Below are 14,036 nucleotides of genomic sequence, written 5' to 3' on the forward strand. Positions count from 1 at the left end.
TGGCACACACCTTGCCGTGGCCTCTGGCATTGGGTCACCTCAGGGCATCACCACCATCCTCAGCAGCTCCTCCAGGTGTGGGGACTATCACGTGTGGGCACAACCCAGCCTGTCCCAGCTGTGCAGGGCCGAGGTGGGTGCTGGCAGCAGCCCACCCCAGGCTGGTGTCTGTTGGCAAGGTGAGAATAGGCAGGGGTGTGCAAGGAGAGGGGTGGCACTGCCCGGAAGCTGGCTTGCTGGGGCCAGGCAGTCCAGAGTCGGGGTTGGTGCTCAATATTCCCATTTATTTCCTTTAAAAAAATTGCTAGAAACCACAGGAGGAAAGAAACACAGAGAGCAAGGGCATGGGGTTCCGTGTTCCCACCCTGTTCCCAGGAGGAAGGGCTTCAAGGGACAGAGTGGCCCCATCCCTGCTCTGAGGGCTGGGAAACTGCCAGGGCAGCCTGGGAAAGCCCAGCAAGGTGGCTGCAGCTGCGGCGGCCAGTGGCCTGGCTGCCAGCCCGCGATGCTACAGAGCTGCCTCGGTCTCTTTTGGCTCATGGGGTCAGCCAGTTCAGGGCCAGGCTGCCCTGGCCAGCAGGGACCACTGGCCACTGGTGGTGAGCTGGAGCCACTTGGCATCAGCCACAGTCAGCCAGCTGGGGAGCTGGTGGCCCTAAGTGGCAGCAGGGGGATGGCACAGCCCGGCCAGGGGCACGTTGCTGAGACCAGGATTGTTCCTGGCCAGGGAATGGCTTTGTGCTCCTGGTGGGGAAAAGAGCAGGGCAAAGAGATGGGGGTGGCATTGATAAACGGGTACCTCCTCTCCAATAGCACTTCACCCCTCTCCCATCGCACAGCACCTTTATTGAGGACAGGACTGGTGCACAGGTGGCAGCGGCTGGGACCTGTCCTGAGCCTGCGGGGGTAAAGGGGCTGGGTGGGCAGGCTGAGGTAGTCATGCTGGGGGCACCGGAGCCACCGAAATGGGGGCTGCTGTGGTACTCGGGCTCCTCTCGCAGGTCCTGCCAGCCATGTGGGGCTGGAGGCACCAGGCATTCCCCACGGGCCCTGGCACTTATTGCCATCCTCTGCAGCAGCATCAATAAATACAAAAGTCTTTGAGTCCCTGAGCTCAGTCTGGTGCTGCCGGGGTGCAGGGGCCGGGGTGTGGTAGCCGGGCTGCCTCATGGTGCTGCTGGGAGTGTGCCGGTGCCAGAGGGGTCACACGAGGTTGTTGGCCAGGCGCTCCCATCGCTCCAGATCATTGACCACATCAGCACCATAGGCATCACCTGGGGAGAGTGAGGTATGGGTGGAGGGGCCACGTGAGCTGCAGACCCCCTAACCCCAGCACTTGCTCCACCGTGCCCACTGGGTCCCCTCTCCTTCTGTCCCTTCATACTTGTATGGCAGCCGTGCATCCAGACGCGCTGCCCATCGTACTTGCACTGGCACCGCATCACGTTGTTAGAGAAGTCTGACTCAGCCACCTCGTGTTTGGGGTTCACAACCACCTGGGGAGGGTGAGGGTCAGTGCCGGGGCTGCTGCTGTCCTTCCTTGCCCAGGCAGAGCTGTGGCATGCACCGTGGAGTGCAGAGCAGCACCCTGATGTGCAGGGTGAGGGGTGCTGGTGGTGCCCATGAAGGGTGGCCCCCAGCCCTGAGCTTGGTTGCTTGGTTCCTTTTTCCCTCCATTCCCTTACCTGGAAGGTGTAGCTGCCCGGTGGCACATCGGTGATGTCGATCCACTGGCAGTCAATGTCATGGCGGTAGGTGTCCCAGCACCCCACACTTACCCCCTGCTCCCCAAAGTTGGCACAGGCAAAGCGTCGCTGCAGCCCTGTGGGAGGGAGGAGAGATGAGGGCAGGCAGAGCCGACCCTGGGGAGCAGGATGGGGGAGTCACTGTCAGCTTTGCAGCCAGTATCTACCTTCAGGGCAGTTGGTGTCCTCCAGGCAAAAGCTGGCTTTGTGCCCTTCGGCCACCTTGGAGCCGTTGAGCGTCAGCAGGTCATAATGCGTGAAGACCTCAATGCTGTGGAAGTGCCTGTGGGAACAGGGGCTGAGTGTGGGGCCAGTGCCCAGCAGGGAGCACGTGGCCGATCCAGCTGCCCAGCTGGAAGCGGGCAGCACCCAGAAGCTCTGAGCAAATTACAGCCTTGAAGCCAAATAAAGCTGTAATGACAGTGCTGGCACAGACACTAATTACCCTGGGTGGCCCAGCCTTTGTGGGATGGGTGCCACCATGCCCTGTCTGGTACAGGGAGAGGGCAGCCCCCTGCCAGCTCCTGCCCATGGGCCACTCACCGGTGGCACTGGTGCCAGGTCCAGGCATGGCGCCCCATCCTGGGTCGGAAATCAGCTCTGCCGAGGTTGTGGATCTGGGAGGAGAAGCGGAGGAGGCGGCGGTGGCCATAAGGCCACTGCATGTGGTCAGCGGAGCGGGAGAGGCAGCGCTCCTCATGGGCACAGTACAGCAGCTCCAGTGGCCGATCCTCCAGGTAGGCTGTCTCCTGCACCAGCTGGGCATTCATCACCAGGTCTGGGGCATCTGGGATGCAGGAGGTCAGCAGGGATGGAGCAGGTGGTCCCCACCCTCCATAGCCCCTCCCCTCCCAGTGGTACCCCGTGGGCTCCTGGTACTCACGGGCAGTGCAGGTGACCCCCGCCGAGAAGCGTCCCCCGCCGCTGGGGCAGTGGACGGGGCCGTGGCGCTGGCACTGCTGGAGGGCCAGCTCGGTGCCGGCACAGCGCACCCCGCTCATCACCACCTGGGCGGCATCGGGGCTGCCTGCCCAGTACCATGTCTCCTGGGCAGAGGAGGAGCACAGTGCTTGCATCAACCCTCACACCCCCTGCCAGCACCCAGCCAGCCTCCCCTACCTCAACACTGCCACCAAGGCTTGTCCGCCCAGGCTGTCCTATCGCAGAGCCCTCGGCCATGCCATGCCCATGCCATACATCCCGCAGGACATCTCGCAACCCAGACCCCAGGCTAGGGTCCCGCTTACCTGGAGGGCATGGCTGGCAAAGCCCAGTCCCAGCTGCCTGCAGACAACCATCGCCTCGTTCAGCCCCCACTGTGCGCCGCACACTGCGCCCCACTGCAACCGCCCCTGCACTGGCACCAGCACCTCCACCACACCCTCCTCGGGGCTACGGCCCCCCGCCAGCCGCACCTGCAGGCAAAGAGGGGCTGAGCCGGAGCATAGGGCAGATCCCCAGCCCTACCACTCAGTGCTGCAATGGAAAGGCAGCCTCATGCATCCAGCCCAACATCCCCACCTTCTTTTTCTTCCTGTCCTCTCCACAAGACCACTTTTGCCACCAGCTCATTCTGCACATCCCCACATCAGTGTACTGCTCTGTGTCCCTCCCATGGGCTGTTTTGAGCACCCAGATTAGGCACAGAGCTTGTGGGGCAGGGGCTGTGTGATGGAGCTGGGGCTCCACAGGATCTGGGGAGGAGGAATGTGCTCACCTGGTTCTGGAAGTCTGTGTGCGGCATGTGGCAGCGGACAGCAGCATCATCCTCGTGCTGGCACCCACTCTGCTTCGGATCCTGGAAGCGGCATTCACCCAGGGAGCGCTCGTGGCCAGTGCACCGCACCTCACTCATATGGATGGGCCCCAGGCCTGAAGCAGAGGGAGGTTCAGTGCTCTCTGCTCCATGTTTATCCTTGAGCAGGGAAGTTCCCAGCTCTCCTTCCCCTGATCTGGGGCTTCCCGCTGAGCACATTGATGCCCTCAGCAGTAGGAGCCAGGGAAGCCTCATCCCAGTACAGGCTGGAGCTGCCTGGACACACCGTGATGCTCCAGCAGCACCCACTAAAACAGGGGTTTTACCTGTTGTGCGACTCTAAGCCCAGCAATACCCTGAGTCCCTGCTGCACCATCCACCTTACCTTGGCCCATCCGGGCTCCCACCAGGGCCTGCTTTGCAGTCCCATAGCCCAGCTGCCGGCACACCACACTGGCCGCAGCCAGGTCCCACTGCTTGTCACACACGGTGCCCCACTGCCCATGGCGCAGCACTTCCACTCGGCCCTCACCGGCATGAGTGCCCGCTCGCAGCCGCACTGGGAGCACCTGAGCACAGGGAGCAGACGGTCAGTGGCCCAAAGGCAGAGCCACCTGCCTGCACCATGGGCATGCATGCAAATGAGCTGGCTGGAGGCTCTCCAGCTCCAGGATCCTCCATTGGCAGGATGGGTTGCGTTGCCATGCCAGGACTCACCTTTCCTGGGGAGGTCTTGCTCCTGCCCTTGCCTGTGCCCTTCTGGAAGGCAGGACCAGGGAGGCAGCTGACAATAGCATGCATGCCACGGGGGCACGCATGCTGGCGGGGGGCCGTCGGGGCCACCTGTGTGGGGCAGCGAGCTAGGTGGGGCTCCACACCCTGGCACCGCACCCTGTGGACCCAGAAGCTGTTCTTCTGGCTGAGGGTCTTCAGGCTATCAAGGCAGAAGAGCAGGGGCTGGCATCAGGTGCTGGAGACTCTCCCCCACTCAACGCCTGCGCTGGGTGCCCACACAGGTTGGCCTGCCCACCCTGCCTAGGACTGAGCCATACCTGGAGTTGGGGTCCTTCAGCTTCATGTTCCAGAGCTTCCTGTGGGTGCACAGAGCCAGGAGGTTGGAGGGGGGCAGCTATACCAGCCCTGCAAGCCTCTGGATCCCCACTCCATCATCCCTGCCCTCCCTGGAGGCATGGGGTCCTCCCATGACATGGCAGGGTGAGGACAGGTCCTCTCCCCACTGGCAATTACTGTGCCAAGCCTGGCTGTGCCACATGCCTCGATGGATGTGTGACTCCTGGTACTGGCAGGGGCTCATTATAGGCTGTATTTATAGCCCCAGTCTCAAGAGCTGCTTGCCTCTCCTCTCCTTCCACACATGCTTTGCTGACCATGGCTAGTGACTATCCCCATAGCCCCTTGGCTGCTGCCGAGCCCAGCTTTGCCCTTCGCTGAGGTCCAAGAAGGGGACCCAGGCATGGCCAGGCACACCAGCACCCTGCAGGTCCACTCATGTGTGCAGCCCTTCCCTGACATCCCCTGGTCTCTTGCCCCCACAGCATTTTCAGCCAGGCACCCTGCCCCACAGCTGCAATGTAGCTGTCCCGCATCCCTACCGGTAGAAGCTGGTGTTGATGTGCTTCTCCCGGGGGAAGCCCAGCATCCCGCAGACCACACGGCTGTTGTTTCTGGTCCAGCCAGCGTCGCACACCTGCCTCCAGCGCCCATTGTGTTTCACTTCCACAGCACCTTCTGTCACTGGCATGCTCAGCTTGGCCCGCGCAAGAATGGGCTTGAGTCGCACCTCCTCCAGGCTCAGCGCAGGCACCTGCCAAACCACGAATCAGCCGAGTGGGCACAGGGTTGGGCATGGGAGTTTCAGCATCAAGGGCAGGATGTGGGGAATAGGGACTGTGGGAAAGATCAGAATGACCTGCTCCAGCCTGCCCCATCCATCCCCCTGGCCACAGGGGAACCCCACTCACATCTCCTAGGTGACCAGAGGTTGTGGCCTGGGGGGAGCTGCTCCACAGGCGCTGTCCTGAGCACACCACACCAGCATCCTCGCCGTGGTGGCAGTCGCTGGTGCCCCAGCCGTTGTGGATGCATTCTGCCAGGGAGCCCTCGCTGCCCCCACACCGCACATTGTCCAGCCAGATGGGTCCTGAGTACACAAACATAGGGCTGGGGCTCACCATTGGGAGGGTCCCCATCTTCCTCCCCAGCACCATGGACCTCATCCAGTGCCCCTTGGAGGCTGCCCACCCCCAGTCCCACCCCAGGCAGGCTGCCCCAGCCAGCATTAAGCACGCTGCCCTCGCCAGCCCTCTCGCCCCTCATTCCCCACCTGCTCCATACCTTCCCCTTGGCCGTAGGTTGCACTATGGGTCCAAGTGACAGCTGCAGCATAGCCCAGCTGCCGGCAGGCAACGGTGGCCACGTGGAAGTCGAAGCCATCGTCGCAGACGGTGCCCCAGCGCCCCTGGTACAACACCTCAAGCCGGCCCTCCCCAGCTGGTCCCCGGGGCCCTGCCAGCCGCAGCTGCACTAGGGCTGGCTCCTGCCTGCTGGGGACCATCCAGCACAGCAGCAGCACCAGCACGATGGGGCTTGCACCGGCTGGTATCACCATCATCATTCTGGGGGTGTGATGCCTGTGGACAACCCAGCACTGAGCCTTTGGGGACCATGGCAGGATGGCAGATGCTGCCGCAGCCACCCTGTGCCCCAGGGGCTGTGCGATGGTGGAGGGTATCGTGCCCCCTCGCACAACAATGACACCCCTTGTGCTGTGAGGGATGCAGCAGCCGGTCCCTGCCAGGCACAGCATCCCCCACTCCAGGGCTCAGCCCATCTCCAGGGTCACCCAGCCCTGGCACCCAGCCCTCCAGGCACCCACAGCCCCGTGCTAAGGCTGCCAAGAGCCACAGGCAGTCCCATAAAAACTGCCCTGTCCCTGTTGCTTCCTGCCTGTGCCGTTCTTTGGGCCATGGATGGGGGTCACCGAGAACCCCTCATTGTCCCTCACCTGAACCCTATGCCGGACACCAGGGTCCCCTCTGCATCCTGCCCCCAGTCCCTGCCCCCCATCACCCCACCTCTCCCCCTGCATCCCCACTCAGAGCATCAGCGGGGGAGCTCCCCCGTCTCATCCCAGATGCCCCCCCCCGGGCTCCCCGCAGCACTCACCCTGGCAGCGGGGCCGGTGCGGGACGGGCGGCGCGGGGCAGGCGGTGGCAGGGGACGCGGCACTGGCTCCAGCAGCTTCTCCTGCTGCCGAGCACCGCCTGCCGCCGCTTTTATGGTGCGGCGGGGTGGGCCGCCCCGGGTGGGGGCTCAGGCTGCCCAGCCCAAACCCAGCCCCCCTCACTGTGTCCGGAGCCCAGCCCTGCATTCTGCACCCTGCCCCTTTTCCCCTACACCCTCCTCTGACACCCCAGCTGCCCCCCAGCTTAGGGATGCTGAGCACCCCTGACAACCTCCACCTGCCGTGAGCCTGAACACCCCCTCCTTGCTCCCGAATGAACCCGGTGCCCTCCCAGTCAGGGATGCCCCCCACCCTGGCACCACCGCACCGTGGGGCTGACCCCCAGCCAGACAGAGCGCAGGGTTTCTGGCGGTGTCTGCCACACTAGGACACCTCTGAAGGGCACCCCTTGTCCCTTTTGACCCTGCACAAGAGCTCAATGCAGGCATGGGGTGCTAGGGGCTGCTGCGATGGGGCCAGGACCTGGGGGGACACAGAGACCAGGGGAGGCTGTGAAGTGGCACCAGGAGCCCAGAGCGGGGTCCTACCCGGGGTCTGGGCATCACCTGGGCCATCCCTCAGCCAGGCTGCCTGCGGGGGTCCCCAGGCACGGCCCCCCCTCCGTGGGACGTGGAGATGGGGTATGCCCCCCCCCCCCCCCCCGACCTGCCCCGGGAGCACCCTCTGGCTTGGGGTGCTGCCAGTCCCCGGGGCATCCCGCTGCCCACCCGCCCCACCGTGCCATGCCGTGGGATGGGGATAAACAGGAAGCCCTGTGCCCTCTCGGTGGCCACGGGCCGGCCAGGAATGTGCCGGTGGCCACCGCGCTGTTTGTTTGGAGGCGAAGCAGCTGGTTCCTGCCGGGAGGAGCCAGGATCAACACGGCCGGGAATAACCGGTGAGCTCACTGCCACGTCCTGCCAGAGCCTCCAGCACCCTAGGGCATGCAGGGGTGCACGACCCCAGGACCTCCGCACACCCAGGGCACCCTCGTCCCAGCCCTATGGCCCCGCTGGGCTCGGGGCGCGCCGGAGCCTCTCCTGGGGTGCGGGTCCCCAGCCAGCCCCCATCACGGGGGTCACGGAAAGTCCTGGGGAAGAGCAGGGCTGGGGCCAGCAGTGGAGACCGTGACTCACTTATGTCTCGACGTTTGGTGCTCAATTACCCAAGTGTGAGGCTGAGAAACCTCCCCTCCCGCCCGCTGCAGTCACCCCCAAAGCAGACGCCAGCCGGGGTGCAGGGCAGGCAGGTGCTGGTCCTGCTCCCAGCTCTGCTCCCGGCGGCAGCGAGGAGAGGGCAGCGGGGGGTCCGGTGGCCTCTCCCACACCTGGGACCTGCCAGCCTCGAGCAGCAGCACTGGGGCATTGTGTCCTCTTGCTCCGTGTGACCATGGCAGGCTGGGGGTGTCCCTCCTCGCTGTCATCCCCCTCCAGCCCAGCCCTCGGGGCTCACGGGGTGCCAGCACCTGCAGCGCCGGGAGACAGCGACTGCGGAGGCTAAAAATACGCTGCCGGCAGGAGGGCAGCCCCGTGCGCGGGAAGCTGTGGGCAGCGGCGCAGGCGTGCGGGGCTATTCTCAGAGGACGGTGGGACTATTCCTGGCCAGTCAATATTGATTCAGCCAGCTCAGGTGCAACAGCTCAGCCTGGCAGCACCGTATTTAGGGCCCGGCGGGAGGCGAGGTGGGCGGCTGAATTGGGAGCATTGTCCCAGGGAGGAAGAGGGCAGGGAGAGGATGTGAGCTCTGTAATCTGCAGCAAGCGGCTCCCGGCAGCAGCCGGGGAGAAGGGCGCACCCGGGGCCTGCCGCTCGTTGAGGGGTTGGCCGGCGAGAGCCGCTGGGCTGGACGGAGCATCTGCCCTGAGGATGGAGGGATGGGGCCAGGACACGTGCAGGCAGTTCCCGGAAAGAATTGGAGGGTGTGTGGGACGGGGAGGGTAGCTGCCAATCCCGGCTCCTGCAGTCCCTGAGCTGCTGGGTGCGTGGCTGCTGTACGCACAGACAGCAAGGGCTGGACGGACAGAGGGCAGTTTGGGGGCCCCAGGTAGCAAAGCATGTCTCAAACAGCAACCTGGTTCCCAGCTTGTTCTAAGCACCTTAGGGTTGTCTGGGACAGCCTGGGGCTGGGCGGCTCCAGCCAAATAGCCCTGCATGCACCTGAGCCTCCGTAAGTGAATGAAGGAGAGGGCAAGGGGCCAGTTGTCCCCATGCACCACTCTGGGACACGCCTGTGCCCATTGGGAGCCCCTTCAGGGGCTGCATCGCCAGGCACACTGCCAGACCCCCGGTGCTGGCATGTTGGAAGCCACACGGAGAGCTGAAATATGACAGTGCGAATGCTCAAGGCAGATTCCAGGACAGGATTTATAGCCATGGGTGCAGGCAGGGACTGAAAGAGGCTTGCCCTGTCTGCCCAGTGGCCAGGAGCCACCTGGGCAAGGCTGGGAGCAGCCACGTGTTCAAGATGACAGTGGCAGCTGGAAGCACAAGGGACTCTGTTATCCTGTGCCCTCTGGCTCTCTGCCCTGATGTGCCCAGGAAGCAAGTTGGGGATGTGCAGAGCTCTATGTGGGGACAACATGGCTCACTGCAGCTACAACCCTGTGCAGGCGAAGTTGATGTCACCAGTGCCATCACAAGCGCCTGAAGTCCTCAAGGGCCACCTGGGCGGCATTGCGTCCTGCTGCTCCCATCACTCCTCCTCCTGCAAGAGAGCAGAAATGGGGAGGAGATGAGCCTCAGGGCTGCACCAGTAGAGCTGACCCACCTCCCTGCTTGTGTGAGGGCAGAGAGGAGAGTGGACACTCCCTCTCCCCTCCATCCTGTGCTGCCCTTACACATCTTCCATGCACCCTGCTCTCCTCCTGCAGCCCCCAGGAGGGTCCCTACTCCCAGCCCTACTCACCAGGGTGGGCTCCACTTCCACAGAGGTACAAGCCAGGTATTGGGGACCGATACCCTGAGTAGGATGGTGCTGGCCGGGCGAAGTACAGCTGGTCCAGAGACATCCCTCCATGGAAGATATTCTGCAAGCAGAGCTCTGCGTGAACTTGCTGTGCCTGGACCAGGGCTGTGTGCGCATCAGTGATGGCATTGGTGGAATGCTTGGAGCTGAGCCCACATGGTACCCACCCCACCAGGCAGCCCGAAGATCCTCTCCATGTCTGGTGGCGTCAGGATGTCCCTGCCGATGACGGATGCCTTGAATCCTGGGGCATAGGCTTCGATGCAGTCAAATACTAGAGAGGGACGAAGCAACCAATGGGCAGACTGGGGAGACATGGTGGTCAGCCCTGAGCAGCTCCAGCGCAGCTCTGCCCATGGGCAGGGACAAGCACTCCTGGTGTAACCTGGACCCATGTATCGATTACAAATCCATGTGCACATTACCTACCTGTGTCTGCATATGCATTCCTCGCCTGCTCATCCCAGGACTGCCCACCTGCCAGCACGGAGGGAGTGTACTGGGTGAAAAGGGACACAACGTGGCAGCCTTCTGGGGCCAGTCCTGGGTCTAGAGCCGAGGGGATGCAGAGCTCGATCATGGGTCTGGGGAAGCAGCACATGAGCTGGGCAGGCAGAGAGGGACCTCGACACCCCAAATTTCTTCCCACAGCACCACCCAGCATGGCTGCCGTGCCACTTTCGTGGGGCACCGAACTATGCTAGTGCAGCTCCTACCTGCTGGAGGGGTGCCCATGGGTGGCCTCAGTGAAGGCTTGGTGCAGGAGGTGGGTGCTCTCACAGTTGAGATGGATGGAGCACTGGTGGTGGGGCAGGGGCCGGCCGTCATGGGTGTTGGGGGCAGCCAGGAAGCTGGGCAGCCGATCCACAGCCACTGGGCATGGGAAATGGGATGAGGGAGGTGGGGTGCAGCTGTTCAGTGAGGCCTGCAGCCTGGTGCCAGTGTCCCTCCAGTGGGGATGGCGGCAGTAGTGGTCCTGCTAGTACCTACCATTGATCTTGGTGACAGGGGAGCATGTGTCAACCTGCTGGATCCGCTGGACAAAATCCTTTGGCAGCTGCTCCTGGGGTGGGAGAGGCCAGGGCAGAACCCAGCAGTAAGGAGGGCAGCCTGGCCAGGGGACACCACCACACCAAGCTCCTGCCCGCCCCATGTGTCCCATACCTGGGGGGTGAGCTCCAGGAAGGTGATCTGGGGGGAGGCATTGGATAACACCAGTTTGCTCTTCACCTCTGTCCCGTCCTGTAGTGCAACACCCTGTGCCTGCCCGTCCCCGCCCAGCAGCACGCGGCACACTGCCTGGGTGAGCAGAGGGGACAGGACCTCACCAAGAGCATCCCCACTGCCTGGAGGCCAGCCAGGCAGCTCCCCCTCACCCTGACACCCCATACCTTCTCAGCAAAGATGTGGGCTCCTCGGGCAGCCGCTGAACGGGCGATGGCTTGGGACAGGGCCCCCATCCCACCAGCCACGTAGCCCCAGGCCCCCCGGTGTCCCTCCAGCTCACCCATCACATGGTGCAGCAGCACGTATCTGTGGTGGCAGGACCCCAGATTAGCCACCAGCCAAAGGCACGGGTCTGTCCCCTGTGTGGGCATGGTCAGCATGGTGTCACGGCCCCCAAAGATGGGGCCGTGCCAGCTTGTAGGACACTGAATCAGTATAGAGAACACCCACTGGCCAGGGGACTTGACCTGACCTGGGGACAGAGGTATCCAAACAACAAAGAGACAGTGGGAACTAAGGAGAGCCATGTGGCAGGGAGAAGGGGCAGCCCCTTGCCCAGCCCCTGAGACACCCCAGCAACGCAGAGCAGGTGGTGGGAGGGAAAGGCAGAAGGAAGGACATGGGATGCCAGGGTGCAGCAGAGCCCAGGAGCTGCCAGCACAGAAGACGACATGGGGTGACGGTGCAGCAATGAGCCCTGGAGGAGAGTGACCCTCACCCACTGCCAGGGGTGTGGGGGCTGGCCATGGCTCCAATCACTGCGTCAGTAGCCAGAGTTGCCTTCAGGGGCTCTGACTCAAACCAGTGATCCAGGATCTGGCTCAAGAGAAAAAGAAAGTGCTAGGCTGAGGATGGGGTCTGCCACAGGCCACTCGCATGCAGCCAGCGAGGCAGCTGGTGGCTCTGCACCACTGCTGCCAGCACTCACCTTGGAGATGGGGGCTGTGAGCACCTCGTAATAGCGGGGCAGCTGCCGCCCCAGAGCCCACCCTGGGGGCAGAGAGGTAGCGTGAGTCCTGCGCACTGTACCAGAGCCAGCTGCCTGCACCCAGTTGGGTTTGGAGGCAGGCAATGGACAAGTATGCCAGAGTCTGCCAGCCCCACTGGGGATCCCAGGAGAGCTGTGCCCTGGGAAAGAGCAGCTCTGTATTGTCTGCCTCAGGTGCAGGGAAACACCTGTTGCCATCAGATTCCCCTGGCATCCCAGACGCACCTGCCTGCAGGAGGGGACGCAGGGTTTGCAGAGCCTTGAGGCGCTGGAGCAGGGACCCCTGCCCCAGGGCAGCTGTATCCACTGGGGGGGCATCCAGCAGCGGTTCGAGAGCCGAAACCAAGCCCCCCATGAATGCCTCATACTCAGGGTAAGCCTGAAAGCAGACAGGACAGGGGCAAGAGGGACTGCACCGTGGTGCGTGCAATCGATAACCCAGGAGCATTCCTGCCACTCTGCTGGGCAGGGCAGCTCCTCGGGGGCTTTGCCATGCCAGGCACAAGCCCCCACCATACCTGCGCATCCTTCTGGGAGAACTGAGCAATCTGCTGCTGGGTCTGAGCCACATCGTGCCCCAGCAGGAGAGAGCGAGGGGTGCTCCTGTCCTCCAGCAGTGGAGTGAAGGAGTAGGGATCCCGTGGGAACACTCTCAGACCGTGCTGCTGCAAGAGAGGCATGGCAGGATTCATCCTGTGCAGATGGCACTGCGGTGGGCTCACTCTGCCAGTGTGCCAGGAGGTGCCAGCAGCCCAGCGAGGGATGGGCGCTGGTACCTGCAGCTCCAACTCTGTGTAGATCTGTGGCCGCAGCAGGCTGAGCAGGTATGATGCCCGAGAGAACTTGAAGCCTGTAAGGTGTAGGGCAGTGGGGGTGCTCACACCCATTGGCTGGCCGGGGACAGGGGGACATGGGATGCACAGAGGTACCTGGCACAATCTCCTCCGTGACAGCCGCACCACCCAGCACATGGCGTTTCTCCAACACAGCTGTGCGAACCCCTGCCTGCTGCAGGTAGGCAGCCTGGGGGGAATGAGGCATCACACCGCCCATCTCTCAGTGTGGGATGTGTCCTCCTCACCCCAAGCACTCTCTTGCACATGGGACCCCCCCCCACCCCAAGGAGGACTCCACCACTCCCCCACTCCCCACAGCCCCAGGGAAGCCCTCAGCTCCATGGTGGCCCTGCCATCAACACCCGCCCTTGCCCACAGTGCAGACCTTCCCTGATCCCCCACCATCTCCCAGCAATGGAGGCGACAGCACCTCACTCTTGGTACTCACTGCCACCAGCCCGTTGTGCCCTGCAAGGAGAGAGGGAGGTGAGCCAAGCCTGGTAGTGGGGTGGTCCCACACTGCATGTCACCCCGCCATGCCTGGGACCTGGGGCTGCCACAACCACCCAAATAACTGAGTTCTGGACATGGGGATACAGGCGACAGGGAGCATCCTCCCTTATCCTTATAGCTCTGGCTTAACGGTGCAGGGGAGGGGGATACAGCTGGTCAAAGCAGATGCTCCATCTGTGCCCTCATGAACAGCATGTTGTGGGGGCTGCAATGTGTTGCCAGCAGCACAACACCCTTGTACCCTCCCTGGCATGTCAGGGGGCTGCAACGTGTCCAGCACCACTGTGGTCCCCACCTGGCCACCCCGCCACCTGCTCTGGGGGAAGGGCAGCTGGGTGTCCCCATTGGCACCCTCACCCTGTGTTACCTGCCCCGATGACCACGGCGTCATATTCCCGCTGCAGCTGCTCTGCAGCCCCAGCATGGGCCAGCCGCACTCCTGACAGCCACAGGGACAGATGCCAGCCCCGCAGCCAGCGGGAAGGGCAGCCCATGGCCAGCTTTGCCTGGAGCCTGGCTGCCATTACGCCACAGTGCCTGGCCACAGCTGCCCTGTGTCCCGGACTTTGCTTTCGTGGTGGAGCTTTTCCCAGGCATTCCAGGCACAGGGAGAGCATGGGGGGGCCAGGGCAGGGTACGCCTCAGCCTCGGCATAGGACTTGGCTGCATCCCAGGGCTTACAGGGAGGCCGGGCAGGACAGGGGCTCATGCCAAGCACTGCTCCCCTAGCACTGCCTGCAGCAAAGCACTGACCCTAGCAGTT

The 14,036-nt window shown here is 63.4% G+C and overlaps 2 protein-coding genes across 7 annotated transcripts; both read right to left on the minus strand.

Moving 5' to 3' along the window:
- Window positions 1-386: 386 nt before the first annotated feature.
- On the minus strand, window positions 387-6,754 carry LOXL4 (lysyl oxidase like 4). 3 transcript variants are annotated; one of them, XM_054071660.1, is made up of 15 exons: window positions 6,688-6,754; window positions 5,857-6,152; window positions 5,484-5,662; window positions 5,115-5,326; window positions 4,554-4,592; window positions 4,219-4,435; window positions 3,887-4,070; window positions 3,463-3,617; window positions 2,993-3,160; window positions 2,629-2,791; window positions 2,289-2,532; window positions 1,913-2,028; window positions 1,686-1,822; window positions 1,385-1,496; window positions 387-1,274 (listed from the first exon to the last, which is right to left on the minus strand). In XM_054071660.1, the coding sequence occupies exons 2-15, from the start codon at window positions 6,134-6,136 to the stop codon at window positions 1,204-1,206; spliced, it is 2,277 nt and encodes a 758-aa protein (XP_053927635.1). In that variant the 5' UTR covers window positions 6,137-6,152; window positions 6,688-6,754; the 3' UTR covers window positions 387-1,203. The 3 variants fall into 3 exon arrangements, with proteins under 3 accessions (XP_053927635.1, XP_053927634.1, XP_053927636.1); XM_054071659.1 differs by lacking the exon at window positions 6,688-6,754 and having other exon boundaries at window positions 5,857-6,425; XM_054071661.1 differs by lacking the exons at window positions 5,115-5,326; window positions 5,484-5,662; window positions 5,857-6,152; window positions 6,688-6,754 and having other exon boundaries at window positions 3,463-3,543; window positions 4,554-4,585.
- Window positions 6,755-9,071: 2,317 nt separating this feature from the next.
- PYROXD2 (pyridine nucleotide-disulphide oxidoreductase domain 2) lies at window positions 9,072-14,013 on the minus strand. 4 transcript variants are annotated; one of them, XM_054072118.1, is made up of 16 exons: window positions 13,641-14,013; window positions 13,191-13,228; window positions 12,854-12,947; window positions 12,701-12,774; window positions 12,443-12,589; window positions 12,150-12,303; window positions 11,865-11,926; window positions 11,655-11,752; window positions 11,101-11,242; window positions 10,874-10,900; window positions 10,700-10,772; window positions 10,426-10,582; window positions 10,139-10,293; window positions 9,877-9,983; window positions 9,650-9,770; window positions 9,072-9,448 (listed from the first exon to the last, which is right to left on the minus strand). In XM_054072118.1, the coding sequence occupies exons 1-16, from the start codon at window positions 13,888-13,890 to the stop codon at window positions 9,378-9,380; spliced, it is 1,770 nt and encodes a 589-aa protein (XP_053928093.1). In that variant the 5' UTR covers window positions 13,891-14,013; the 3' UTR covers window positions 9,072-9,377. The 4 variants fall into 4 exon arrangements, with proteins under 4 accessions (XP_053928093.1, XP_009559788.2, XP_053928092.1 ...); XM_009561493.2 differs by having other exon boundaries at window positions 9,073-9,448; window positions 10,874-11,008; window positions 13,209-13,228; XM_054072117.1 differs by having other exon boundaries at window positions 9,073-9,448; window positions 10,874-11,008.
- Between the last annotated feature and the right edge of the window lie 23 nt (window positions 14,014-14,036).

The sequence above is a fragment of the Cuculus canorus genome, chromosome 7 (assembly GCF_017976375.1).
Source record: "Cuculus canorus isolate bCucCan1 chromosome 7, bCucCan1.pri, whole genome shotgun sequence".
NCBI classification, from domain to species: Eukaryota; Metazoa; Chordata; class Aves; order Cuculiformes; family Cuculidae; genus Cuculus; species Cuculus canorus.